This window comes from Orbicella faveolata, unplaced genomic scaffold (genome assembly GCF_042242905.1).
Source record: "Orbicella faveolata isolate gen_17 unplaced genomic scaffold, um_ofav_v1 contig_13, whole genome shotgun sequence".
NCBI classification, from domain to species: domain Eukaryota; kingdom Metazoa; phylum Cnidaria; class Anthozoa; order Scleractinia; family Merulinidae; genus Orbicella; species Orbicella faveolata.
In genome coordinates, this window is record NW_028301540.1 from 5,651,358 (window position 1) to 5,677,003 (window position 25,646).

Below are 25,646 nucleotides of genomic sequence, written 5' to 3' on the forward strand. Positions count from 1 at the left end.
AAGTCACGCAAGTAAGCTCAGGAGATCTGGAACCTAATCCGAATCAAAATGGCCGACGAAGTGAGTGGTTACGTCCAAGCACGTTTTACAACGCAACAAAAACGGTAAAGGCGGAATTTTGCAACTATTGGTCATGACACTTGATATAGCATCATAATCTGATTTTGCGAGTAGTTTAATATTCGAAATTGAGGCTAATTTAATCCAAGATCTTCCTGATATCTCGAGCTCAATATAAACCTGTGATAACCTCAAATTTGTTCTTAGGCTTAAGTTACTTAAAAGTTAATGAAACCTTAATCAAAATGCCATATGATAATATGCCTGATTGTATTTTTCAGAAGGCCTTTCATGTTGTCATTTTCAGAAAGTAAAACGAGGTTTATAATTGACATTCTTATTAGTTGTTGTTGTTGTTCGGGGCACGTGGAGTGTACCAGAGCACAGCAGCCACGTAGCTACGTTGTTGATTGAATTAAAGGAACATTTTCTGAGTATGAATGTGAAATGAACTTGAACTTGAACTTGAACCTAACATGTAAAGACAGAATATAACTGAATGCGTCATGCATCCTGCTATGAAATGCAAATTCGCCAGATGGTCACCTTGAAAATGTAAAATAAGCTTAGAATACATCAATACTTTCTGTATATGCACTGAAATTCTTATAGCATATGTGGTTATGATTATTGTTCAGACAAAATCAATGGCAAGGATATGTCTAAAACTTTTCTGATGTTGCTAAATTTATGCAAGATCTAGTGCTAAATAATTGGGTAGAAATTAAATAGACAGGCAGACAGATTGACAGACAGACAACCTTTATTTAAGCACGATTATAATTAAAGCTCAGTAGTTCATCAGGTCACACAAAAGCATAATAGTACAAGTTGTTGAGAAATACATATACAATTCATTTACGTTATGTACCAAATGACATTTTGGGAATGGTTCTACTTTGGAGTGTTACAAGATAAAATCAACAAATTTCATTTGCAGTTATGCAGTTCCAGAAACGCCATTCTCTGTGCCTGTCAAACTTGGGTCTCAAGAGCTGAATGAACTCATCAGTAGCTTGCTGTCGTCAAATGGTAAATATGCATAAAGGCTTAATTAATATAATACTCAGATTGTCCTCAGGGTTCATATAGATATTCTTTTCTGTTGCCAACTAGATGATCAAGGGACACTACTGAAGTATAATTCTTTGTCTGTTAACCTGGGACTAAAGTGTGCACGGACTGGGGGATAGGAGTGGAACCTGGGTATCCCACATCTTGCTAACGTGTGGCATTTACAAATATCTCGTATCCCGTGAATTCCAGTTGCGAAAAAACCGACGATTTTTCTACTTGATATCCTGTTTTACCTGATCCTAGTAACCCATATGTCATGAATATATCTATATTTGTCATGGACTGAGGCATATGATTGACATTGTGATTTGATACATATATAGATTGCGACACATGTGGCATTAGCACATGTGGTCGAACATTGAGCTAATAAAACAGTGCAATTTATTACGCCATATCCTATTAATTTTTCTTAAATGTTCTGTATCCAGGTAATTTTTACCCAAATATCCTGTATCTTGCAACCCCTAGAAATAGGGCCTCAAAAGGGGATGATAAGGCTACCAGCATTCTTGTCCCCTGAGGCATGCAAGCTTCTTTTGGTCAGCACAAATCATTGTGACCTCTGGCCAGACCTGGTTTTCTGAGCATGTGTAGAGTATTCATTTTGTCTTCACAGCTAATCTGATTTGTCAGATATGATTGGAAGTTCATGCATCAAGGACTTCAGTGTTAGAACTTCCAAGAGGTCATAATTTAGGACTGTCATTAAGGGGACCATAACCCATCACACCTGTTGTGGCTGAATATGCTTGATTTTTCCTTGGTGCTACAGGTGAAATTGCCTGTTGTTGATAGAATTTGCCCACACAGTAACAAGTTTGCTACAGGCATAGAGAACAAGGATACAGGTAACTCAAAACTTACTGAGAGCCCCGCAATTCTTGTCACTGACTGAAAGGAGTATGACCTCTGGGAACAAGAATTAGCTACTAGAGGAAGAAAGGACAGGGAAAACATGGGAACTTCTGACTCTCCTGCCTTCTTGCTCCACTTCAGCTTTCAAGCATTAGTAACACATTTCTAATAAAGTTTGGGAGATATTTTGTTTTAAAATTTTTTTGCTTGATTTCAGAATCAGAGGTATCTGAATCTGAGGATGAAAATGAAAGGAATTTTCAGTTTGATTTTCTCATTGATGGCATTTACCTACAAGAAACACTGGATAAACTTATGAGACTTAACAACATTTCAACAGTGAGTTTATTTCTCCTATGTGCTCAGATTCAAAGACAAAATTGCTGCCTGTAAAGTTCTAAAGAGGAACAATCATCCAAACACCTTTGAAAGTGAGAGCAATTAACATTTGTTGGTTGTAAGAGTGACCTCAGTCAACTCAAGGTCAAGTTAAGAAAAATTCCTATATGAAAAAACGGAGATTGAAGAGAATATATAATTGATTATTCATTTTTGATATCAGCATCTTCTATTTTGTTGGGTTTAAATTAAGTAAATGCAATTTTATTTATTATTAATGAATATGTTTTTGTCTGCATTTTATGTTGGGATGTGGATGTTTTTATAACTGATATGATCATAGTGAGCTAGATCAACCCACATGATACCCATACAGAATGATCCCCATACAGAAGCATCCTTCTTCAATTAATGTGTTGATAAGAAAAAGCTGGTAAATTTGATATGAAGAAGGGCCATTACATCTGGAATACTATGGCTAAAAATTCAAACTTTCAACATGTGTCAGTGTGCTGTTAATGATTGAGGCATCAGGCCAGTATACCAAACTCTTTATCAAGAGGAGTAGATTTGAGTTCTGTTCATTTTGTTGTGTTACTGGGCAAGACTGACACAGTGCTTCCCCTTATGAATGCAATACGCTACCTTTGCAGGAGAGTGTTGTTGAAATAGAGTATCTTGAGAAACATCCCACACCACGACCAGATAACTGTCTTCTTCATGATGACTGGATCAGCTCCATAGCCGTGTGCAAGAAGTGGTATGTTAACACAACAAACAGTTAAATTTAATCAGTGGATTCAATCCAATTTGATTTTATTGTTTTCTATGGACTTGCTGGCTTGTTTCAATGCTTCAATGACAAGAACTTACATCTTAACGCTACTTTTTTCTGTATTCTCTCAATTTTCTCTTTTTCATGATTTACACCTAAGACCTTAACTCAGCCTTTAATAGTCTTGCCAGAAACCAGTTTGCATATTTTTAAGGAATTATTATTTAAAACTATATGCATGCATTAAATATAAAATTTATGTGATAAAAATTATAAATTGGACCATTTTTTTATTATGCTATTTTACCAGTATTCTGAGTGGCAGCTATGATGGAAATGCATACATGTGGGATTTTAATGGTACTTTAGATTGTTGCTTAAAGTTTAGAAAGTGTTGAAATGTGTTGTAAAATGTACTTTTTGGCACAATCACAGCTACAATCCTGGCCAAAAGTAGTTGGGACACTTGAGCTGTATCACGTATCCCCCTTCCCCCCTAATCAATGTTGGAAAATATCGCGTTTTCTCCAACAAAAAAGGGAAAAATCACCTGATTATCAACATTGAAAGTGGGGGGAGGGGAGAACTTGCTTCATGTCCCAAGTCTTTTGTCTGGGATTGTAGATCAATTTTTTCCTTGTTGTATTTCACGTAGTTGTTATAAGATAAGAAACCTTGCCATTAATTTACTTAACTTGGAGTGGAGGAGAAATTTTATTCAGTGTAGTATTCAGCATTGCTTAACCTGGTTTACGGTAAAATTTATTTCAAAATTATTTCCTCTCTAGGAGGACATTGGCATACAAAACAAACATCAGGACATCAATATATACAAGAGCAACTACTTACCTTAGAACTGTCCCTCTGATACTAATACTTAATATATAATTATAATTTATATTATATTAACTGATAATATGATAATATAATATGATAATATAAGTAGTGTCTGGCCAGCATCCCGTGCTGACCCATGAAATATTTATTATTGGTAAATTATATGTAAATCCACCTGCCATCACTAGCAATGGTTTAGACTTATCAAACTTCTGTTCAAGGATTTGTGCATTTCCATTGACAGGTACATGTCATTTGACATTTGATGGACACACGGCACCTGTGAAGAGTGTGCAGTGGATAGATGTGGGTAAGTTGCACCAAAGCTAATAGAGTGGTTTTTAATTGAGTGTCGAAAGTAATCAGGCAGTTACTTTGATTTTGGTTTTGGTTTTACTACAGTTTGAGATTGGCTGAGTAGTTTAATTGGTAAGTAACTGGTATGGTTCTGGTTTTATGACACTTAATTGAAAACCATTCTAAAAGCTTTTAATTAGTGCTCGCATAATTGAATTATAGACTCTCACTACAGCCTCACTATTTTCGTAGATAGTGCTGCAGGCAAAAACTGTTTTTATTCTGATCATGCAGTGGACAAAAACTGATCACAAGCAAAGAGAGCGATTAGAGAGCTTGTTCCGGCCCTCCCACCCACCCCCCCCCCCCGACCCCCTCTCCAGCTTGCCCAGCCCACACATACACCACAATTCATCTCTTGATACTTTGCTATGGGCTTTGTTGCTATAATAAAGCCAGTGTTTTCTGGTCAGCACATTGGACACCTTTCTTTTTTAATTGCATTTTTTTTTTCTTGCAGATGATGATGTTGGTATGTTTTTAACCTCATCTCAAGACCAATCCATTCGACTGAGTGAGGTACCAGCACTTCTTTCTAAAAGTGGCGTTAAAAGTAACTTGACTGTACAAAGCATCTGGTGATTAGTGTTAACTTGTTCTTACAAATGGAATGTCACGGTACTATTTCACTGATTTTCTACAGATCGCACTCAGGCCACTGTTTTCTGTTCAAATAAAAACTTCCCTTATATATTTTTGCTACCACTTTCTTGGCCTGAAGAACTTATTTCTTTAGCACAATACCTCCATTCCAACAAGGCAACACCAGGGAATAAATAAATAAGTGTCAAAAACGAAGTGTTTAGCACTGCTTTGCTAATTGTGGTTTGAAATAAGCTTACCAATATTTTAAATTGAACAGAAACTGTTAAAAATCCAGAGCAATGGGAGGCTGACCAGTTGGCTATAATTTACAAAGAGTTGGGACCACAAAACACAAATCCTTCCAGTGCCAGGAAGGAGGATTTGAACTTGGGACCTCTGCATCCTAACCACTAGGCCATGCCACCTCTCCCTAACCATGTGCAGCAATACGACCCCCCCCCCTTCCCCCTGAGCATAACCAAATAGAAAACCATTTGCAATCGTATCCTGTCACCTTATGACTATCTTTTCATTCAGTACGTTTTTCTCAGTTTCCAGGAAAAAGCCTAAGCCCCAAGGTTGGAATTCATGATAATGACAGTGAGGAAAACAAGATTTTGTTTATTTTCTTTCCTTGTTTAGTGGTCACGTAATAAGGGGAAGGCAGAGTGTATCCACATCTGTAAAGGGCACACACAGAGTGTTGATACAGTGGCTGTGGATTCATCTAAGACAAAGGTAAGTTGTAGCAGTTTTCAATTGAGTACAGTGCACACCCACATATAAGAACAAGTAGATTGAGAACATCAGACTGAAAGTTGCCCAATATAGCACCATACGCTTAAGAACTAATTCAACCTAATAAATGAAACAAGTTTTTATAGTAAACAATTAGATTATGAGCTCGAGATTTCTATCGCGTGATATGCGCCCTCGTCAACTATCACGCATAGAAATCGAGAGCGAATAATCTAATTGTTTTAGTATAAATCTGCTAGTCGTTCAAAACTTTATCTAAATCCTCTTCACAGACACTTCGAAAACGCCAAGAGGCGACGGTCATTTTTTTGACAAGGACACACTGCTACGCTACTCACTATCTATCACAGAATAGATAGTGAGTGGCAAAGCAAATCAGAGAACGGCATTCGTGATAGAACACTAGTAGATTCATACTAAAAAAAGAAAAAGGATTCCAGAAGGTGAAAGCATTCATATTAAAGTATAACCTAACGGTATTATATGTAGTAATAGTATATTTATGTCATATTTTTTTATTTGCAATTTATTTTTAGTGTATTTCTAAGTAATAAAACATTGTATGTTTAATTACACCTCTAGTAATGTATAAAGTATTGTATTTCTGAAACAAATTTTAAGAACATTTTAAGAACCCCGACGTCATAGGTTCTTACGTGTGGGTGTTTACTGTAATATGTCGAGCCAAAACCAAAACCAAACTAATCACTTTGGCCAACCACAAAGAACACAGACAATCCAGTGAACTAATTAAAACTAGAGGCAAGCTCGTGTAGCTGACGCAAAGCGCGGGAAAACATGCACGAGCGTTACGATTGGTTTTGATTTTACTTCTGATTGGATGGAAAAGAGGCGCGAGATTTGTCAGCCAATCGTCTAGCGTAGTGATGCAAAGGGAAAGTAAATGCGAAACACTATCGACATTTAAGTTAAAAGCGCTCGAGGTTATAAGCTTCATCCATGGCATGTTTTAGCCGTTTTTTCTCCATTGTAGCTGATCCTACCAGTAGCGTATTGAGGTTTTCAATGGACGTGCTGTAATCTCAATGACAGGGTATCAGTTAAATTTCAGCCCATTTTTTGGTTATCAGTGTTTTGCAAATCTCAGATATCACTTACAAAACGCATCATCTCTATCAGTTATCAGTTTAACACCTTATACATCAGCTATCCGTTGAACCTCCATCTAGACCCTCGGTATTGACTTTTTTTACTGTTTAGTTTTGCAGTGGTTCTTGGGATAAAACTTTAAAAGTATGGTCAGCTGGTAAGTTGCATTGCATTCTGCCGATTGTTTCTGATAACGCTAAACATTTACCCTTAACAGTTTGTCATCCTTCAGTTCCTTTCTGAGTGAAGTTATGTGTATAGTCGCTAGACTGCGTGGCAATCATTCCGTTGTAAGGGCGCACGAGCAAGTCTTGTCGCCCGGAAATTGTGGCGAAAGCAAAAAATCGTCCATTTTTCTTCGCTTTTGACCCAATTTTCGCGCGGTCAGAATGCGGAAAAAACTCGTCATCCGTACGGGACCGCTTGCTACGCAGGCTATATAGTCGTTAATACGAGAACTGTTATTGGCCTGTAGCCGTTTCTTAGAATTATTTCTTCTTATTAGACGAACCTGATGTCAACGTTTAGTGGCGTGGCGTCGTCAAGCTGGTTGAAAATGATACTTGCTTTTCTCTCGAGAAAATTATTTCCGGCTTTCTCTTACTGTGTACATGTGTGATAAACGGCGTATGTTTAGTTGCAGACCCTTTGGCGTCCGATGAAGCTGACGACAATGAGAAAGTGAAGAAGAAGCAAAAGACCGACAAAAGAAAAGCAACTACACGGGTAACATTTTCCTGCTTAGGCTGCCGTTTCAGTTTTTGTTGTTTCTGTTGCTGTTGTTTAGGTCGGGAGGGGTGGGGGCGTTCGCCTCTTTTACGCACATGATAATAGACAGATTCGGCTAACGTGTTTGCGTCTTTGTGTCCACCCAATTCAGACCTTGTGATGATTTATTTGGGAGGTTACAATTGTGCAATTTGCCACCTGCAACTGATTGCAGGGGAGTATGTGCAAACAGAACATTTGTAACCTCCAAAATGAATCATCACGTGGTCTGAATTGGGTGGCAAAAGGGACGTAAACTGTTTTAGTCGAATCCGTCTATTGGCTCTTTTACTAGGAACATTTTCCATCAAATGATGCTACAGAACAAGGCATTACTGCGTCTACTGAACGATTAAGCCCATGGTGCATTTGCGTTACTTGTCACGTACGTTGATCATGTAATTCGTCACCAGACCCCACTCATGACGCTATCTGGTCACGCAGAAGCTGTCTCCAGTGTACTGTGGATGGATCAAAGCACGGTGTGCAGTGCAGGCTGGGATCACACCATTCGAATTTGGGACGTCCAGGCTGGAGTCAACAAACAGACGCTGGTATGTGTCTGTGGTGACAGTTCTTGACTTTCTAAAGATCAAATTACATAAGACTGAGGATCTTAGTAATTAAGATTCCTGATTGGAAATGTGCGCCTTTATCCACACGCTCGCACACCTTAGCTTTAGACAAGTCACCTAAGCAATAGAGCACTTTTTCCGCGTTTACACAGCCTCATCTAAACATGAGGTGGGTTCGGAGAATTCGAGTATTATCCAAACCTCCCTGGTGTTTAGATTTGGCTATGTAAACACAGAAAAAGTACTCTATTGTTTTTATTAAAAATTTTCCCGAAAATACGCGCGAATCTAAACGTCACAACCGTATTTACATACTTTCATCTAAACACACTTATCATACCGATGAGAGCGCGCGAAGTATCTCAGTTATTTTACAGAAAATGATACAAAACTCTACCAAACAATGATACTCCGTCTGTCAGCTGTGTAACAAGGCTTTGTATATCTAACTACGATTTCATTCTTCTTTCTATTCAGAGTGGCTCCAAAGTATTTTGCGACGTCTCTTTCTCTCCTCACTCAAGACTTCTAGTTTCTGGCAGCGCTGACAGACATGTTAGATTGTGGGACCCCAGAACTACTGGTTAGTCAAGAGCAACAAGATAACTTATTGTTAACCTTTATACCATGCCATAGAAGATACAGCCAATCAGAATACAGGAAAGCCGTTGTGTATTTGAGAGTATTTCACCCAGCCTTCCCTTAGAACAGTTAAGTTAATCAAAGCCTTTTCAGAGTCAACGGGCTTAAGAACCCGAACCTACGTCCGGTTTCACTGGCTTGTAACTGACTAGGGGCATTGCTACTTTCCCCACTCCGGATATAATGCTAAATCTCAGTCCATTTCATACTGGAGCCAGCGTGGCCGAGTGGTTAGAGCGCCGGATTTGAAATCCGTAGGTCCCGGGTTCAAATTCCGTTCTAACCGTTAGCTGACCGTTAGCTGATCGTTCCAATTCCGTTCTGACCGTTCTGACCGTTAGCTGATGTTGTTCTTGGTAGCCCCGAGTTCAACTTCTCGGCTGCGCTTGTAAATAGCCAACTGGTCTGCCTCCCGCCAGTTGGGATTCTTAACCTAGTTATGTTTATTTGAATACTTATTTATCATTGTTTGTTTACATTGGTCCTGAAAAGCCCCAATGGGGAGTGGCCAATTACGTATACATTTTTTTTTACTACACGTCATTACAATCCCATCCCAACACAAATAACGAACTAACCAACAATTTGCTGTCATCCATTCATACTCTTGGAAAGAAAACTGTCTTTTGTCCAAGAACATAACATAAGTGTCCTGTTTCTTTAACTAGACATAATTTTGTACCGCTAATTTCCATCTTTATTGTTTCAACACTAACATTCGTTCTTTCAGACGGATCCATTGTAAAAACAACGCTGACGTCACATCAAGGCTGGGTGTCCTCAGTAGCATGGTCACCAAGCAGCGAGTTCGAACTGATTTCTGGGTCGTACGACACGACAGTCAAACTCTGGGACACACGGAGGTAAGTACCACTTAGGGTTTGGTGGCCAAGATAGAAAGCTTGAAGAGTGGTAAGGGGCTAGGTGGAGCAGGGGGGAGACAACCGCGCTTTATTTTGGCTCTCTTAGGTCGCCTCAAACTAAAGGATTCTATTATCTTTCATCAGCTTAAGTGCACCGCTGTTCACAATGACCCAACACCAGGATAAAGTTATGTGCGTAAACTGGGCTCTACAAACTGTAAGTTGACGAGAGGTCTCCATTAATTCTCTTACTTATACTTCGATTAGTTTGCCTTCAGTTAATGTTAAGTACCATTATTTGTATTTTCACAGTCTATGCTTAGTGGCGGAGCTGATAACCAGTTGATAATTTATGATATCTCCGGCGGAGGCTGGAGAACAAGGGATAGTGATATGGAATACCATTCTGCGGATACCACGTGACCAGAAATAAAGATTTTTTGTCCAATATGTCATTTACGATTTTCGCCTCAGAGTTTTCATAAAAATGTGAGTTTAGCAATTCTAAGTGGTCCGAATTTATTGGATGACTTCTTGATTTTTCGGCTCAGATATTTATTATTGTCAGATCATTTAAATACTTTTTTTATTTCTTTAATAAAGAAGACTCTTTAGCACCACTAATTGTAGAGTTGGGTTTAAGCTCAAGCACTGGACCCGACTTATCCGCATGCACGCGGTAAATGCTGATTTCGGAAAGGGGTTAGCCTGTCCCAGCCTCTCAGTCAGTGGGGACGATCGAAAAACCGTACAGGCTACGAGCGGAGCCTGGGAGAGAAAATGATAGGGCGCCCTTCCCTTCTTCTCCCAAATCCCGCTCGTAGCCTGCACGCGTTTTCGATCTTCCCCGCTCCACTGACCGAGAGCCTGGGACAGGCTAGAGGGGGGTTAGAGTTCAGTACAGCTTGCCTTCTACTCGATCGACAAATACGACGTTAAAAAAATGAATAGTTACAGTGTAACAATTTTACAAGCCTTATGGTAATTCCGACAGGCAAGGGACTATTACTTTTCCCTAGGAATGTGCAGTTACCACCTTTGTGGAATCAGCTGTATGTACACACTTGTTCCACAAATGCGTTAAAGCGTACGCGACAATGCCGATTAGGATCATGGGTAGTAATAGTTTCTCGTTGCTGGGTTGAGGTTCACAGTGTTTCAGCAAGAAGGAAGGAAAGCATGAATACACGTGTTTGTGCTGCTGCCTTCCACTGAAGCACCTCGAACTTCAAAGCAACTGAAACCACGATTACCCATAATACCTTTTGACATTGTTGAGTACGTTTTTGTAGGACTACTGACCTGTCTCAAAAGAGCTGTATTTCTCCAACCGAGGCGAAAGTTGTTATGGCGGAAACGCTTTTCTCCGAATAAAGCACTATCCACTGGATATGGATTTTAATTAGTGGTCGCTAATTCGAAATCGCTGTCGTGTTCGGTTATAACGATTGGGTTAAAGCACCAAATAATCTTCGAAGGGGTTACTTAATGAAACGTCAATCGGGATGAAGAGGAAGCTGTATTATTTAGACAGTTTTCGGTTTAGGAATGTACTCGATCCTTTAGCCCGCGTAGCAAGTGTTCCCGAAAGACGTTTTTTTCGCATTCGGGCCCAGGCTCGATTTCCGCCGCTCACTCGAGTCCAGTCCACATTCGTCCCCGAGAAGAAAGTCACGGCCTCCTTTCTTGAACAGCGGTTATTTTGCCCGCGCGCAAAATTATAGCCAGAGCAAATCAATCGACGAAGCAGGGAATGGTGGGGCGAGTAGAGGAACGCTTTCCCGCACCACTCCCTACATCGTCGATCCTTTGCTCTCGGAGAAATGTGGAAAAGGGTATGCGTAATGGAATGCTTGCTAGGCAGGCTAAACCCAACCTTGAAACCTCTTTTCATAATTCAGCTTTGTTTTCTTCTTTTCGCTGTTAAAAACACAGAAACGTCATTTGTAAGCACCATTTTGGAGTCTAGGGGCATAAATTGTGAACTTTGGCATAACTTTTGGCATAATTTGACAAAATTAGGAGAAAGGGACGAAAAGCCAAGCTACCCAGGGCCCCAGTGGTCCTAGGACTTAAAGAGAGAAAAGTTCTATAGCTTTGGCTTCAAGTTCTTAAGTTTATTACAAAATTTGCGGTCTGAGCGCTTACATTAACTTTGTGATTAACCAATAAAAAGTAACTACAAAACAAAACACAAGTTAGGTGTTACCTAGCAACACAAACGGGCTAGGTTACAATTCTTTCCGATTCTCTGTTCTAAACTGAGAAAGAAATGAAATCTCGGCCAACTTCTACAAAACACTTCTATTCATCCCAGCCACTTAACCAACATTTCATAGATCTGAATGAATTTTGCATGCCGTTTTTCCACTTCTGTCAGTTTTGACAATCGTTCTATTCAAACCAGTCGCAGAGTTGTCAGAAGTAAGGTGACCTAGCCTTCACGAGTTCGCCTGTTTAACAACCAACCTGATTTCATTTTAACGCTTTCAAGCTATTTTTCTATCTGCAGGTTGGCCTTCTTCGCAGCCGTTATTAGTTCCGTCACACAACGCTTGTTCATTATCACGGTTGTTGCAGAGGCGGATCCAGGAGAGGGGTTGAGGGGATAGCGATGACGTCGAAAGTTATATAAGTGCACAACCCCGCCCCTCCCCCTCCCCCTCCCCCCCCCCCTCTCCCCGCACCCGCTTTCAGAAATTCCTGCATCCGCCCGTGTTGTAGCCCGCGAACGCAGACGTATTTCCGGCTGTCGCTTGTCTCCGCCGAAAATAAAGTCTGCAAACCCGAGCCAGGAAACGATTTCTGTGACGTAGGAATTTTAAGCCAATCACAGTTTAGCTCAAGTAGCCCCAGAACTACTGCGCGAGGTGTTCGCTTCGAGGAGCACTCGAGTTTCATTCTATCATGGAATCTGATTGACCAAGGAGAAACAAAAGCCATTACGTCACAGAAATAGTTTCCTGGTTCGGGTTCACAGACATTCTTTTCGGCGGAGACAACCGACAGCCGGAAATACGTCTGCGTTCGCAGGCTACCCGTGTTGTGTGTCAACCCAAATAACGGCTGCGTAGTAGGCTATGTGGAGGTGTACTTAGTGTATATTAGTATAACTGGAAATTCCGTGACGTTTGATAATAGCCTTGAAGGTACGGATCTGCATTGGACTGAGCTCCACGTTCATATCAGTTGCGGCGCGATGCACCCTCTTCTTCTTCGTCTTGTTTTCTTCCACGTTCTTCTTCGATTTGATATTCCAGTGAAGGGGCTTTTTATCCTTCAGTAGCTGATTGGCAGACAAGTTCATCTCAGTCATGGACTCGATGTCAAAGTCGGTGAAGAGTTCTGCGAGTGAGATGTTGACAGGCTGCGAGAGCTTGGGATCTTCACCAGCCTCGTACTGATGTTCCACGCGGACCAACGCGGTGTCCTGCATCGTCTCCAGAGTCAGCAAATGAACATTGGCGGGAAGCTGGCGGGTCATACCGCTGTGTAACGAGTTAAACTGGCTCGTCCACTTCTTGAAAGTGAGGCTATTAGGCGCAAATGCCATGACGGGTTCCAGAAGGAGCTTCTCGCCAAGTTCGCGATGCAGGGCACCAGATGACTTGGGTGGCGCTAGAGTAAGGCACAGCTTCCCGCGGACAATCAAACCTTTACCGAGGATCCCCGTCTCGTTGAGCGGCTCACCCACCCCTCTCTTGTCATCTACGAGAAGCCGCCTGTGCAACATGATCTCCATGGAGCCGTCTTTCATGCTGGACCCTCCCAGGGACCTGTCAGTCAGGACTGTCAGCTGTTTAGCACTGTCCTTGATGTACATTCGACTATTGACTGGATAATAATTTCCAGCAACTGGCTCGGTGATGTCGAGTTTCCAGGTCGGTCGGTAATTCCTCTTGCGCTCTTGCATCTCTCTGCCGTTAGCATCGGTGTAGTAGAGTTGGTCGGACTTGATATCTGTGTCAAATCGGGTGATCACTTCTTTGCCCCACCCATCCCCCACAGGTATCGGTCCCACAGTGTACTCAAACTCAGCATGCCGCTGACCAGCGTACAGCCTGATCACCTGGCTGATGTACGGAGAGATCACCTGACGTACCTCCTGTACCAGGGGACCCTTGAAGATCTCCATCTTGCTGCCACTGGAGATGAGATTCACGCGGCTACTGTTAGGTCTGAAGATGTACGCGCCCGACGGCTGACGGCTGCTGTCGTTTCCCATGCTGCCGTTGTACCAGTAAAATGCCTGGCTCAATGCGGTGATGACTTTGGAAGTCAAATCAGTCATGCTTGTCAGATGGCCCGTGTCCTGAGAGAACGTAAGTTTAACAAGCTCGTTTTCGATGGAGACTTCACCGGAGTCTGTGTAAGCGGGCTTGGGAGCGGGCCGAAAGAACTTCTTTAGTGCGGACGGTGACTTGGCCTTTGTCGAGTTCACGAAGTAGGTGGCAAACCCTAGAGCAGGGACTTTGGCCATGAAAACAAGCTCAAAAGATGAATTGCTTTGTGTCTGGTTCTGATTTTTACGCAGCTGTTTCGTAGCATCGGAAATCGGGAGCACTTGCGTTTCAACAGCAGTACCTTGTGGACCAAACACAGCCATTGAGGCCATCGCGACTGGCAGGCGGACATACGGGGTTAGGTCTCGGGCAAGGGGATTGTAGACAGTCACAGTAAAGGATTTGCTCTCTTCAGTCACAGTACAGACACTTATGTTGAGGTGGTCGCAAAATGTCAGTTCAGGAGGCTTGGTTTCAGGGTTTTTGGCCATTAATTTTCCGAGCACATCACCAATTAACACCTGAAAAAAAAAACTGTTTTGTTAGGCCACTCGCCCAGTTGTGTAGTATTACGGTATTAGAACTTAACAGACCGGCAGGATTAGGAACATTAGTTTCTAAAGCAGCTTCACTGATTTCTCAGAGTGGAAGTGGAAAGCGAACTTTATCACCAATTTTGAGGTTAATAAAACTAATTAACAGGCAAATTTCTCTAACACTGAAACGCTTCATTGTCTGAAATCGCTGAGAGCTAATGTGTAACTTACTTTAATCAACAATTGAGTTTACGACTAACTATGCGTAAAAAAGAAAACACTCCAGCCAGTAGTAGCCTTTCACATTTCATTATCAAGCTTAAAATTCACCATCTTTATTCACTTATCCCTGCAATTTTTAGTTCTCTTAATCTTTCAGAAGTTATTCTACATCTCAATAGAAACACAGTCAGAAAAAATGTTTTCTATTTCCTTTAGAAAACACTGAAAGAAAAATAAAGAAAACTTACTCATTTATTTCATTTATTAAAATCTAAATTCTCTTTGCAATTGCTCAGGCTATCATTAACAGTTTCTAATACCAGTTGATAGAATTGATGATGTGTTAAGATGATTTCTGCAGAACATTTGAGCAATAATTGCAAAAACTAAGTTACCAAGGAAACCTCATGGTATTGTAATATTTTGAATACAGTTAAGAACTTATCAAGACTTACTCAAGCCGACCCTGTGAGGGAAAATTGAACTTGTAGTTATCCATATTTCAATTAAAACAGACGTTTCGCATTAGTTAAAAACACAATAACACGGCTTTAAGCATTCTTACGAGGTTTGACATTAACTTTCTCGAGAATGCTTGAGAATTTGATCACAAGGTCACTTAGAGAAATGAACTAAAGTGAGCTGTTTTCAATAGGAATAGCATTCCAAAAGTTACCATGTTTTGAGTAGATTTTTAGTAAATAATATTTGCACCTATTGCTCGAACTTTCAGCAGACCATCTTAACTTTTTAAGCTCTGATGCAAAACATACTATGATTATCAGTTGAGTAAGGCGCAACGGAACACACTTAAATTATGGTTTTGCCAGGGGCAACTTTCCTCATTCCAATGGTAAAAATATCGTTACCTGCAATTTCCCATTTTTTGCTGATAATGATGTCAAAGGTCAACAAATTGCCACTGGGAAACAAAGCAAGTTGCCATGACAACAACACAGGTTAACCATTAAAACCTGGTCACCAAACTCTTGTTGCACCTTACTCAACTGATAATCGTAGTACAAATTCTCCTCACAGGTCTTCATTCATTTCTAATGGTACTAGTTGGGAGAACTTGACTATAATGTTTTAGACATTAGTTTTTCCATGTTGATGAATGACTTCCTTAATGAAATAAATGCACACGCTCAAAATTCATACTTGCTTGATCACAATTGAATATGCATTTTTATTAAAAGTGTAATATTACCTGGCATTCTGTTGCACCAATGGCAAGTCGCTTAGCATAGTCATAAGCCACATGCTGCTTTGATGTACCACTGACAGCATCATGGTGCTGGGCCACACCCACTGCTCTGCGTAGAGTATCAGAAGTTGGGCCATTCTTCTTTGCAGGACCACTTATCACCTCCAGTTGCTTACAGACCTACAAAGGGTCAGAGAAGGGGTTAAACCTGAGATGACATCTCATTGCTTTTAATGCAAATTATTTACACGTAAATCAAACTTACGTTTAACCCATCGACAGCTGGAGCTTTTTGGCAAAAACACATTTTTTGGCGATTTTGGACATTTTCAGCCTGGATAGGAGCCAAATTAGCTCCAATCTACTCAAAAAGGCAATTTTAACATGACTGCATGCCTTTCTTTCCACTAGTATTGTGTTTTATGACAGTTTTTCACTCTAACTGTGAGCATTTTTGTGCATATTTCAGGCTCAATTGACCCAATCACTCTAATCTGGGTATCACTGGAAAGATCTTTTCTTCCTGCAGAACTTGAGTATAAGTGATGCAAATGTTTTAGTCAAAGGTGATGACGTCTGAAGTGGAACAAAGGCCAATGCTTGCCACATCCAGTTACGGCTGGCACAGACATTAATCATAGACCAACTAGGAGAAACACAATGTTTTCTTTTTCTGACCTCAACAGGGAATTTCCGTCATCTGCAAATAATTCTTTCACTTTCAACTTTTAGCATAGGCATGCAGGCATCTTCAGATTTTGGGGAGGGGAGGGCAGTGACCTTCTTGCCTGAAAAAATTTACCCAATGCCTGAATGTGTGATCGTTTTAATCAGGATGCAAACGCAATCAAATTGCACGAAAAACAAAAACGTTCAAAATTCCCACATCTAACGAAACTGCAATAATTATTATATTTCCAAAAATAGTTACATTCAAAGCTTGCATACTCAATCAATCAATCATATTCTATCAACAGCCTAAATACGAGTTAAATCTCAAAACTTACCAAAAGAAAAAGTTTCAAAAAAACTAACTAACTAGAAACTTTATTTTCGAGTTTTGGGAATCACGCCAACAGCATTAGTTTGTAATGTTTTATCTCAAGTGCCAATGCCTGAATCATTAGGGTTTTGCCCGCAAATTACATAATTTCTGTAGCTGGGGAGGGGGGGGGGGTTGTGGGCTACAGCCCCCCTCGCCTCCCCAGCTCGTACGCCCACAACTGTATGGCTTTCAGTTTTGTCACCAAACAATACTTAAACCTACTTAAGGATTACCTGAAGCAAATTGTTGTTATATCTGACATATCGCTTGAGTGCTGGCCGGCTGGTGAAGTAGCCAGTCCAATAACAGTGAGGACAGTCTGCATACGGAAAGAAGTCATCAGTCTTCATTTCCCATGTCTGGTTAGCCTTGTGCAGAGCATCTAAGTACATGGTAGGTGTGGAGTAGAATGCATTCACTCGGCCATCCTACAAAAAAATATATGAATTAAATAGAATCAAACCTAACCTTCAAAAAGTAAAAAGTAACCTTGAGTAAAACAGGTGCCTAAACATCAATACAAGTGGGAGACAGGTAACGGCCTGCAATGAACCACTGGTAAACTCGTCCAGATGAGAATATTAGTATCAGTGAACATTAAAATAGAATTTTTAAACATTTTTCAAGATATTTTTACCAGGGTTAGTAGACTTACATGTATTTAGACCATATGAAATAAAATCCATGGCCCTCTTCACAATAAAAAGGTCACACTACAAGACAAATCCTTTTGTTGTAAAGAGCATAGGAAATTAAGATTATATAAGTTTCATTTTGCTTGTGTCAAGACCTCATTTTCCATTTCTTAACACAACTTATCACAATTTTCTGGGATAATTTTTGTAACACTGAAATTCCATGACCAGTTCAAATTCCATTTCTAGAGTTCACACTTGAGGTGGTTTCACCAAAAAATGCTTTAAGTAGGGCATGTTTATCCCATAAAACATTTGGCACGTACAAAGTAAGCAGTAACAATCAAATATTTACAGATTAACAGAGGAAAAAAAAAACAAACAAGTAAACAATAAACAAATAACAAAACAGCAACCTGTACTTACGGCATTTACATATTTAATAAGTTTGTCCAAATTTTTGTACCACAGGTTAGCATTTTCGTACATGAAATCAGAACCCATCGTCAAGAGGATGTGCTTAGTTTTGTAATGCAAGGCTTGTGCGTTTGTTATTGCCACGAACTTATCCACGGTTTCCTGAACATTGACATCAAAAAGCCTTGGGTCGTCTTGTATTGGGGGATCTGTACAAAACTGATCGAAGCAAAATCCCTTGGGGGGATTGTAACCATTGTAAAGCACACCAGTGAAAATGTCAGAGGCTTGCCCAAGATTTCTGCTCCCTCTCCAGACCAACTCCATTCTCTTTTGCTCGAGGCGAAGACTTTTGTCCGCGTAATCAATACGACCGAAGAAAAATCCATCGAATGACATCTGAGCAAATAGAGATGCTTGTTCGGACGAGTGACCAAATGGATCGATGTGCCAAGCTATGCGAGGTCTTGCATCCGATCCAAATGTCTCCTGCACGAAATTCAGTCCATAAGTCATTTGATCAATGATCGCATTGTAATGTGTTGCCGCCTCGTCGTTCATACACCATCCAGCGTTAATAAACTCCAGCCTTTTCTCTTGAACCAGTTTCTTCACTTCCGTACGCATGGCTTCGTTTTGCTCGTTCCACCAGCGCTCGAAGAACGCAATTTCCACGTAAATAAATCGCTTTGTCCGGTCTGCACTCAACTGAGGGATAACAGAGTCCAAAATGTACTGCACTCCAGCGTGCTGAATGGAATTATTTGCGCCATAAAAATACTCGTCGACAGTTTTCAACCAGCCAACGTCATCATGAGTGTGGGCTACAAGATGGACCTGTAATTTATCTTCATCTTTCACTGCTTCTCCAAACTTGCTCTCAAAGACTGCACTCAGGCAGAGAAAGGTCACAAAAAAGAACAAAGTAGCCATTTTCTGCTGAAAACAAAGGAAGCCACTCCGTTCGTTTCACTTTCCTGATTGAAAGTTGTCGCTTCAGCTCCGCTGTGCTGTCGTCTGTCACGATAAAGTCACGAGATATTTTTGTCAAATTTCTTACAGGCGACATTACAGGCGAATACTCAGATCTAGAGAGAGCCTGGAACTACTAGTCTCCAGTATTCCGCGAGGTCAACGCCACGCGGTCGCAAGCGGTCGCCTCCATGAGAGATGGTTTACCAGAGACTCCGATCACAACAGTGGTTTGACCAAAATTTCCGTAGTTTGGAGACAAACTGGAGGTGATCGCTAGAAGAGATGTTCGCCAAGGGAAGTTTGACTGTAACAGAGAGAACGACAAATGCAGCCAAAAGTCTGAGGAATCAGAAACTGCAAGGGACTGTATACGATAAACGCTGCCAACGTAGGATCTACAAGAGATCTGATCGGTCAAAAAAATGTATGAAGTCTATTGTTGTTTGTCTTCAAAAGTCTGAGACTCTTTTTTCCAGCCGAGGGTGTTGCGGTGCGCCCGCGATCCTACCAAAATTCGACCGACAAGTTACTTAAATTTATATTCATCTCACATTCAACAAGCGCAAATGGAATAATTGTTTTATTAAAAACGCCCTCAAAATGTAGAAAACTAAAATAAAAGCGCTCCAAAAGCTCACGCGAACACTTACCGTATTTGTAGAGCATGGTATAACTGCGCCATATTGGCTAAGCCAATGAAAACAGTCTTTAAGATCCAGTTTTGAACAAAACAATATCGCCTGTTTGCCGCAACAGCTGCGACCACTTTCAGGACTGTAACTACCTGTAACCACTGGTTAGGGTAGCGACTACTTCGGACAAAAATTAGGTAACGAGAAGCCTTAAAACCCTAGAAATTACAACAAGTAGCTTCTTCCCACATCCGATGTTGTCGCGCAAAGCAGTACTTTCACCGTGGACGCACTGCAGTCTCTTCAAATGACTAGTTGTTTTCTTAAATAATACGGTTTTGGTTTTACGGGCTCATTTGCACAAAATAACAATAACAATAACAATAACAATAACAATAACAATAACAATAACAATAACAATAACAATAACAATAACAATAACAATAACAATAACAATAACAATAACAATAACAATAACAATAACAATAACAATAACAATAACAATAACAATAACAATAACAATAACAATAACAATAACAATAACAATAACAATAACAATAACAATAACAATAACAATAACAATAACAATAACAATAACAATAACAATAACAATAACAATAACAATAACAATAACAATAACAATAACAATAACAATAACAATAACAATAACAATAACAATAACAATAACAATAACAACAACAACAACAACAACAATAACAATAACAATAATAATAATAATAATAATAATAATAATAATAATAATAACGCGCGATTAGCGGTCGCAATTAAAAGTTACACTCCCTACATGCAGGCTGACCTCTCGTAAAGGACCAGCTCCAGTAAGTCACCACAGGTTCGACCTCTCGGTTGTTCGTCTGCAGTACATTGTCTGTAGTTTGCGAAACTTTGCCATTTTCGATTTCCTCCTCACGTGAATACCAAGTAAGCTCAAGGAAGTGCCTTCAAAAGCCAAATTTGATCTATTTTCGCTCAAATGTCAAGTTTACATGACAAACTTTTAAAGAAAACCATCTTGAAATCGAGTCACCATTGACGAAAGGTTATGGTATTGAAGATTTTATTGATTCTGTGGGTTGTTTCCTCGAAATTCTTGTTGAACCAACAGCGATCTTTGAAGAGCTTATCAGGCTTATATTCACAAGGATTTTGTTGGAATGATCTTGAACACGGACAAACAATCCCGGAACAAGAACCGTATTAGGACTTCAAAATGCTCAAAGCTTTCACGGTTACGGCCGCTCAGTATTCGCAAGACTTCACTCAGGCTTTGTTGCTCAATGGCAATATTTTACGAACTTTAAACTAATCGAGATACTCAAACAGGGCGACTTTTTTTCAGAAATAATCAGGTTTTCTCGCTTAAATTAATCGCTTCGAGTTAGAGCTCTTAGAGAAAAAGACGCTTACTTAGATAACTCAAAGTGAAGAATGATCATCGCAGCAGATTTTCGAATTTAAGCAATTGGAAAGAAGAAGCTTGAAAAAATCAGCGCTTCAACGGGATTCGAACCCGTGACCTCCGCGATACCGGTGCGATGCTCTACCAACTGAGCTATGAAGCCACACATTCCCCAAATTCGAAAATCTGCTGCGATGATCATTCTTCACTTTCATCTACTACCGCAGTTCATATATGAATTATTTCATATAAACTTCACATTAGATAACTCATTTAATTGGGTCATGGAATAGTACGGAATGCTCCAAATAGAAAGAAACTGAAACCATTGTACTGTGGATAATTTTATAACCTTTAACTGTTATACGAGATTGCAGTATCTACCTTGAAATCCAAACTCCTTCACTCCTTTAGCCTGGAGACATGGGTAACCTTAACTGAAAAGTAGGACTGACGTACCGTTTCTTGGAATGATGACTCCGTAGTATAAATAGTTAACATTTAATGATATAGCGGCTACCGAGAGCTTTCCTCTCCGGTCAGCCCCTTTGTATATGACAGGTTATAGCGGCTACGGAGAGATTTTCTCCCCGGTCAGCGCCCTGGTATATGACAAGTTAGTCCGGATCACATGAAAGGCTTGCTATCCCGGGTCACAAGGGAAACTACATGAAATGGACAGGAGATCGGTTTTCACGTGTGGATACGGATAGAGGCTGTAGAAAATGTTGCGGTAGATCTAGAAAATTCATTCATTCGTTCATTTCCAAAAGCACGCGAAGGTAACGAAACTGCGAGCGAGTAGGGAAAAATAAGGCGCAGGGGGAGGAGATTGGGGCAAAAAATTAAGGTCTACTTTCCTCCCCACCCCGTTCCCCTTCTCCTCCTTTTTTTTTTCTCACCCCATCCCCACTTCTCCCCATTTTATGTTCAGTCCAAGGCGCACTCGTTTGCTTCCTCGCTTTCTCGTTCTCCTTGCCTGGAAAATGAATATGAAACGTCTGCTACGCAGGCTATAGAAAAACAAGCATGCTAAAACTCTTTTCGTTACGTGACAAGTTAGTCACCATTAAGCAGCAATGAAAGGAGCCTGGGAGCCAGGAATCGCTCGAACCAGGGCAAAAAAAAATGCTTACGTCAAACTCTCATTCTGTGCATTATACTTACTTCTTTCAGATATCTGATGAGTTTGTCCAAATTTTTGTACCACGTGTTGGCATTCTCGTACTGGAAATCCTCACCCATGGTCAATATGATGTGGTTTGTTTTATACTGCGATGCTTGTTTGCATGTTACATTCACAAATCTTTCTACAGTTTCATTGACGTTGAGATCAAAGAGTCTCGGATCGTCTTGTACCGGGGTATCGTTGCATGATTGGTCGTAACAAAATCCACGCGGAGGGGCATAGACGTTATAGAGCACCCCTGCAAAAATATCAGAATCTTGTCCAAGATTTCTGCTCCCTCTCCAGACCAACTCCATTCTCTGTTGCTCGAGGCGAAGCTTTTTATCTGCATAGTCGATTCTACCCAGGAAGAAAGCATCGAATGACATCTGAGCAAAGAGTGATGCTTGTTCGGACGAGTGACCAAATGGATCGATGTGCCAAGCTACGCGAGGTCTTGCATCCGATCCAAATGTCCTCTGCACGAAATTCAGTCCATAAGTCATTTGATCAATGATCGCATTGTAATGTGTTGCCGCCTCGTCGTTCATACACCATCCAGCGTTTATAAACTCCAGCCTTTTCTCTTTAACCAGTTTCCTCACTTCCCTACGCATGGCTCTGTTTTGCTCTTTCCACCAGCGCTCGAAGAACGCAATTTCCACGTAAATAAATCGCTTTGTCCGGTTTGCACTCAACTGAGGGATAACAGAGTCCAAAATGTACTGCACTCCAGCGTGCTGAATGGAATTATTTGCGCCATAAAAATACTCGTCGACAGTTTTCAACCAGCCAACGTCATTATGAGTGTGGGGAACAAGATGGATCTGTAATTTATCTTCTTCCGACCTTGTTGAATCTTTGAGGTTGCACTCAAAGCCTGAACCAAGCCAAATCAAGGCTGAAAAGAAAATCAAAGTAGACATCGCTGTAACCAAAAGAATAATCTCTTGCTGTAACTTAATGTCATGTCCTGGTCACGAGATCCAAAAAAAATAATGCAACGGTAACAATTTTCGTGACAGGTAGAGCAGAGCAGTCACGCAAGAAAGAGAAAACAAACGTCAGTCTCAGCTACTCTCATCTACGACGTAACAGAAGTTAAATGTTGTCAATGTTTTATTGTTTGTCTTGTTTGTTGTTGTTGTTGTTGTTGTTGTTGGTGGTGGTGGTCCGTATTCTTAGAGGTGCTGCAAGGATCACTGTAGGTGGTGAATGATAATTACCAGAGAGAATACGCCCCTTATCTAGTAGTCATTCTTTCAGATCGTTTCAAAGTTCAACCACTTTCGACCTAGTCATCGCTTACCCGCTCACACCACCCTTGGCTTCTTATTTTATTGGTCTTGCATCTCGTTTTGCTAGTCAATTAATTTTGTTGCCTAAACATCACAGTCTGTGACGTCTGTGTTTGATATCATAGGTATTAAATTACGAGTGTTTCCTTGGTGCTCAAGTGTTATCATGATTGTGAGTGACCTGCGGAAACAACCTCCTTTCAAACGGTCCTCGACTTTGTCCTGCTTTTATAGACCCTGTATGTAGGCTGGTCAATTACCCCGGTCAATTCCTGCAGCCTTAAGAAACCCACACACTTGTTTTTGAATTTAACATTACACTGAACGGTAGAAATAGGCTCCGCTGTTGTTCTTTATTCCGTTGAAGATGATTGATATGCAAAATTGCATCGAAGAGCAAAAAATACATCAAAAGAGCAAATTCATTTCTACTGGTTCTACAACAGATTCGAGGATACAACAGCCAAATATTTTATCGATCATTTTTACTATTTTATTGAGAAAAAAGACTCGTCCAGGACCTGGGTACTACAGAGGAAATTTTAAAACAACAACAAACCGAAAGAAGTGATGGTAAAGATATTGGATGGCAATCATTATAAGGGGTATAGAATGGTCCCGTTCAATTTTAAAGTGCTCGCAAAATTTGGCCTTTGCTTGAATTGCTCGCAAAAATTACATGAGTGCTCGCTTGCTCGAGTTCGCAAAATTTTTGCCACTGCTCGCATGCTCGGATTCTCGTTAAAATGTGCTTAATTACCGTATGGCAAAACTGGGAAACATGGGAGAAGCATGCACACGTTATGCTTCCTCGTTTTTGGTGACGTTTTATTGAAACTGACGCGCGTAAATTCTTCGCGAAAGGCATCCCCAAAGGTAGAAAGTAATCCAGAGACATGAGAACATGTAGAGTATTACTATTACTATTCGACCTTCAGAGCTTGTCAGAGCTCAATCGGTTAGATCCTTGAAGCCTCCAAATAAAGCTTCCGTTGCTTTGAATCTTTTTTAGTAACTCAGTTGGAAACCAGTTTGCCGATAATCGAAACCGAAACTCGAAATGCTTGTTAGACTAAATGCCACGTTGTTTACTCGGCATTTCCTGGGAATAATATAACCAAAAAAACCTTCCATGTTGCAAACTTCAAAGTCTGGTAAAATTTAGCTTCTTCTCGAGTAGTGTTCTCAACGTCAGATTAGAAAGCTTTAGATCTCCTTGAGCGTCCACCTAGTGTAACGCACCAATTTGATCGGGAATTCGAGGGTCACGGGTTTGTCAGTCGTAAGACTGTTGTGTGTTACCCTCGTTAAACAAAGCTAATATATTTATTTATTTATTTATTTTATTTTATTTTACTGAAGCTCACGTGAAGCGAAGTGACGTAATTTGGCATTCAACAGAGCAGTTGGCTGTACGCTGCTAGCATTGTTTGAACGGTGTCAGCCAGATTACTTGGTGCAAAATGTTTCCTTTTGATAAGAGAGAAATTCCGTCCAGCGGAAAATTTACGAACTGCTCGTTGCTCGCCATCTGTATTTTCTAAAGTGCTCGCTGCTCGCAAGACAAATTTGATCACAGCTCATACTCAGAAATAAACGCACTGCTCGCATGCTCGCGAATACTCGTAAAGGCCATTCGATTCATAGTTGCAGTACAAAAAAGAGTGTAACTTTTAGCTAAATGTCTTTACTTTAATTTGAATTAAGGTCCAGTAATACGGGCAACATTTTTCTTCAACTTGTCTCGCAACATTGTTGCACTGCAAGTTGAAACACATTGTTGCACGTATGCCACGTTTGTGACCAACTTGTCTCGCAGCAAAATACAGCGTTGCAAGTTGAGGCAACATGTTGCGCAAAGTAGACTCGAGTTCTACTTTCTGCAACAAATTTTAGTTTTGCTGCTCGTATTACCACTGAAACTACAACTTGTCTCGCAACAAATTTGAATTCTACGCTTGTGATTGGCTGTCGCGAAGCGTGGCAACGAGGCAAATAAAAGAAAAACACGACGGACGGTGAACACGAGCCTGAATTCGAAGTAGACCAGTAACTCTCGTTAAGTCATAAATTTGCCTTGTACAAAGACCTCGAGGGCTATCACAGTCTTTGGGACGCCTCGTTTGTCCCTTCAAAACAAGGAGGAAAAAAGGCAAAAGGCTTGGAAGAACTGTCGCAAAAATATAACTTTTCGCCTAGCTAC

General features: G+C 40.5%; 2 protein-coding genes across 3 annotated transcripts; one reads left to right on the plus strand and one right to left on the minus strand.

The window, feature by feature from the left end:
* The first annotated feature begins 35 nt into the window (after positions 1-35).
* LOC110043688 (ribosome biogenesis protein WDR12 homolog) lies at positions 36-10,229 on the plus strand. Its single transcript, XM_020749167.2, has 15 exons — positions 36-104; positions 1,001-1,092; positions 2,213-2,334; positions 2,988-3,094; positions 3,420-3,469; positions 4,191-4,256; positions 4,764-4,822; positions 5,531-5,626; positions 6,869-6,914; positions 7,395-7,483; positions 7,939-8,079; positions 8,578-8,683; positions 9,473-9,605; positions 9,750-9,822; positions 9,918-10,229. The coding sequence occupies exons 1-15, from the start codon at positions 49-51 to the stop codon at positions 10,026-10,028; spliced, it is 1,347 nt and encodes a 448-aa protein (XP_020604826.2). The 5' UTR covers positions 36-48; the 3' UTR covers positions 10,029-10,229.
* A 1,472-nt stretch (positions 10,230-11,701) lies between these two features.
* On the minus strand, positions 11,702-23,119 carry LOC110043630 (lysosomal alpha-mannosidase-like). Of its 2 annotated transcripts, none has more exons than XM_089284259.1 (4): positions 22,145-23,119; positions 17,132-17,326; positions 15,857-16,033; positions 11,702-14,409 (listed from the first exon to the last, which is right to left on the minus strand). In XM_089284259.1, the coding sequence occupies exons 1-4, from the start codon at positions 23,069-23,071 to the stop codon at positions 12,700-12,702; spliced, it is 3,009 nt and encodes a 1,002-aa protein (XP_089140385.1). In that variant the 5' UTR covers positions 23,072-23,119; the 3' UTR covers positions 11,702-12,699. The 2 variants fall into 2 exon arrangements, with proteins under 2 accessions (XP_089140385.1, XP_089140386.1); XM_089284260.1 differs by lacking the exon at positions 22,145-23,119 and adding an exon at positions 17,960-19,004.
* Positions 23,120-25,646: the final 2,527 nt, after the last annotated feature.

Excerpts from the sequence above, each read along its gene's own strand:
- LOC110043688 (XM_020749167.2), top strand. The coding sequence starts at position 49 with ATGGCCGACGAAGTGAGTGGTTACGTCCAAGCACGTTTTACAACGCAA. Across the intron at positions 4,257-4,763 it reads TGTGCAGTGGATAGATGTGG|ATGATGATGTTGGTATGTTT; the intron begins GTAAGTTGCACC and ends TTTTTCTTGCAG. Across the intron at positions 6,915-7,394 it reads TTTAAAAGTATGGTCAGCTG|TTGCAGACCCTTTGGCGTCC; the intron begins GTAAGTTGCATT and ends GCGTATGTTTAG.
- LOC110043630 (XM_089284259.1), bottom strand. The coding sequence starts at position 23,071 with ATGTCTACTTTGATTTTCTTTTCAGCCTTGATTTGGCTTGGTTCAGGC. Across the intron at positions 17,327-22,144 it reads TCATCAGATATCTGAAAGAA|GATGGCCGAGTGAATGCATT; the intron begins GTAAGTATAATG and ends ATTTTTTTGTAG. Across the intron at positions 16,034-17,131 it reads ATAACAACAATTTGCTTCAG|GTCTGTAAGCAACTGGAGGT; the intron begins GTAATCCTTAAG and ends GACCCTTTGTAG.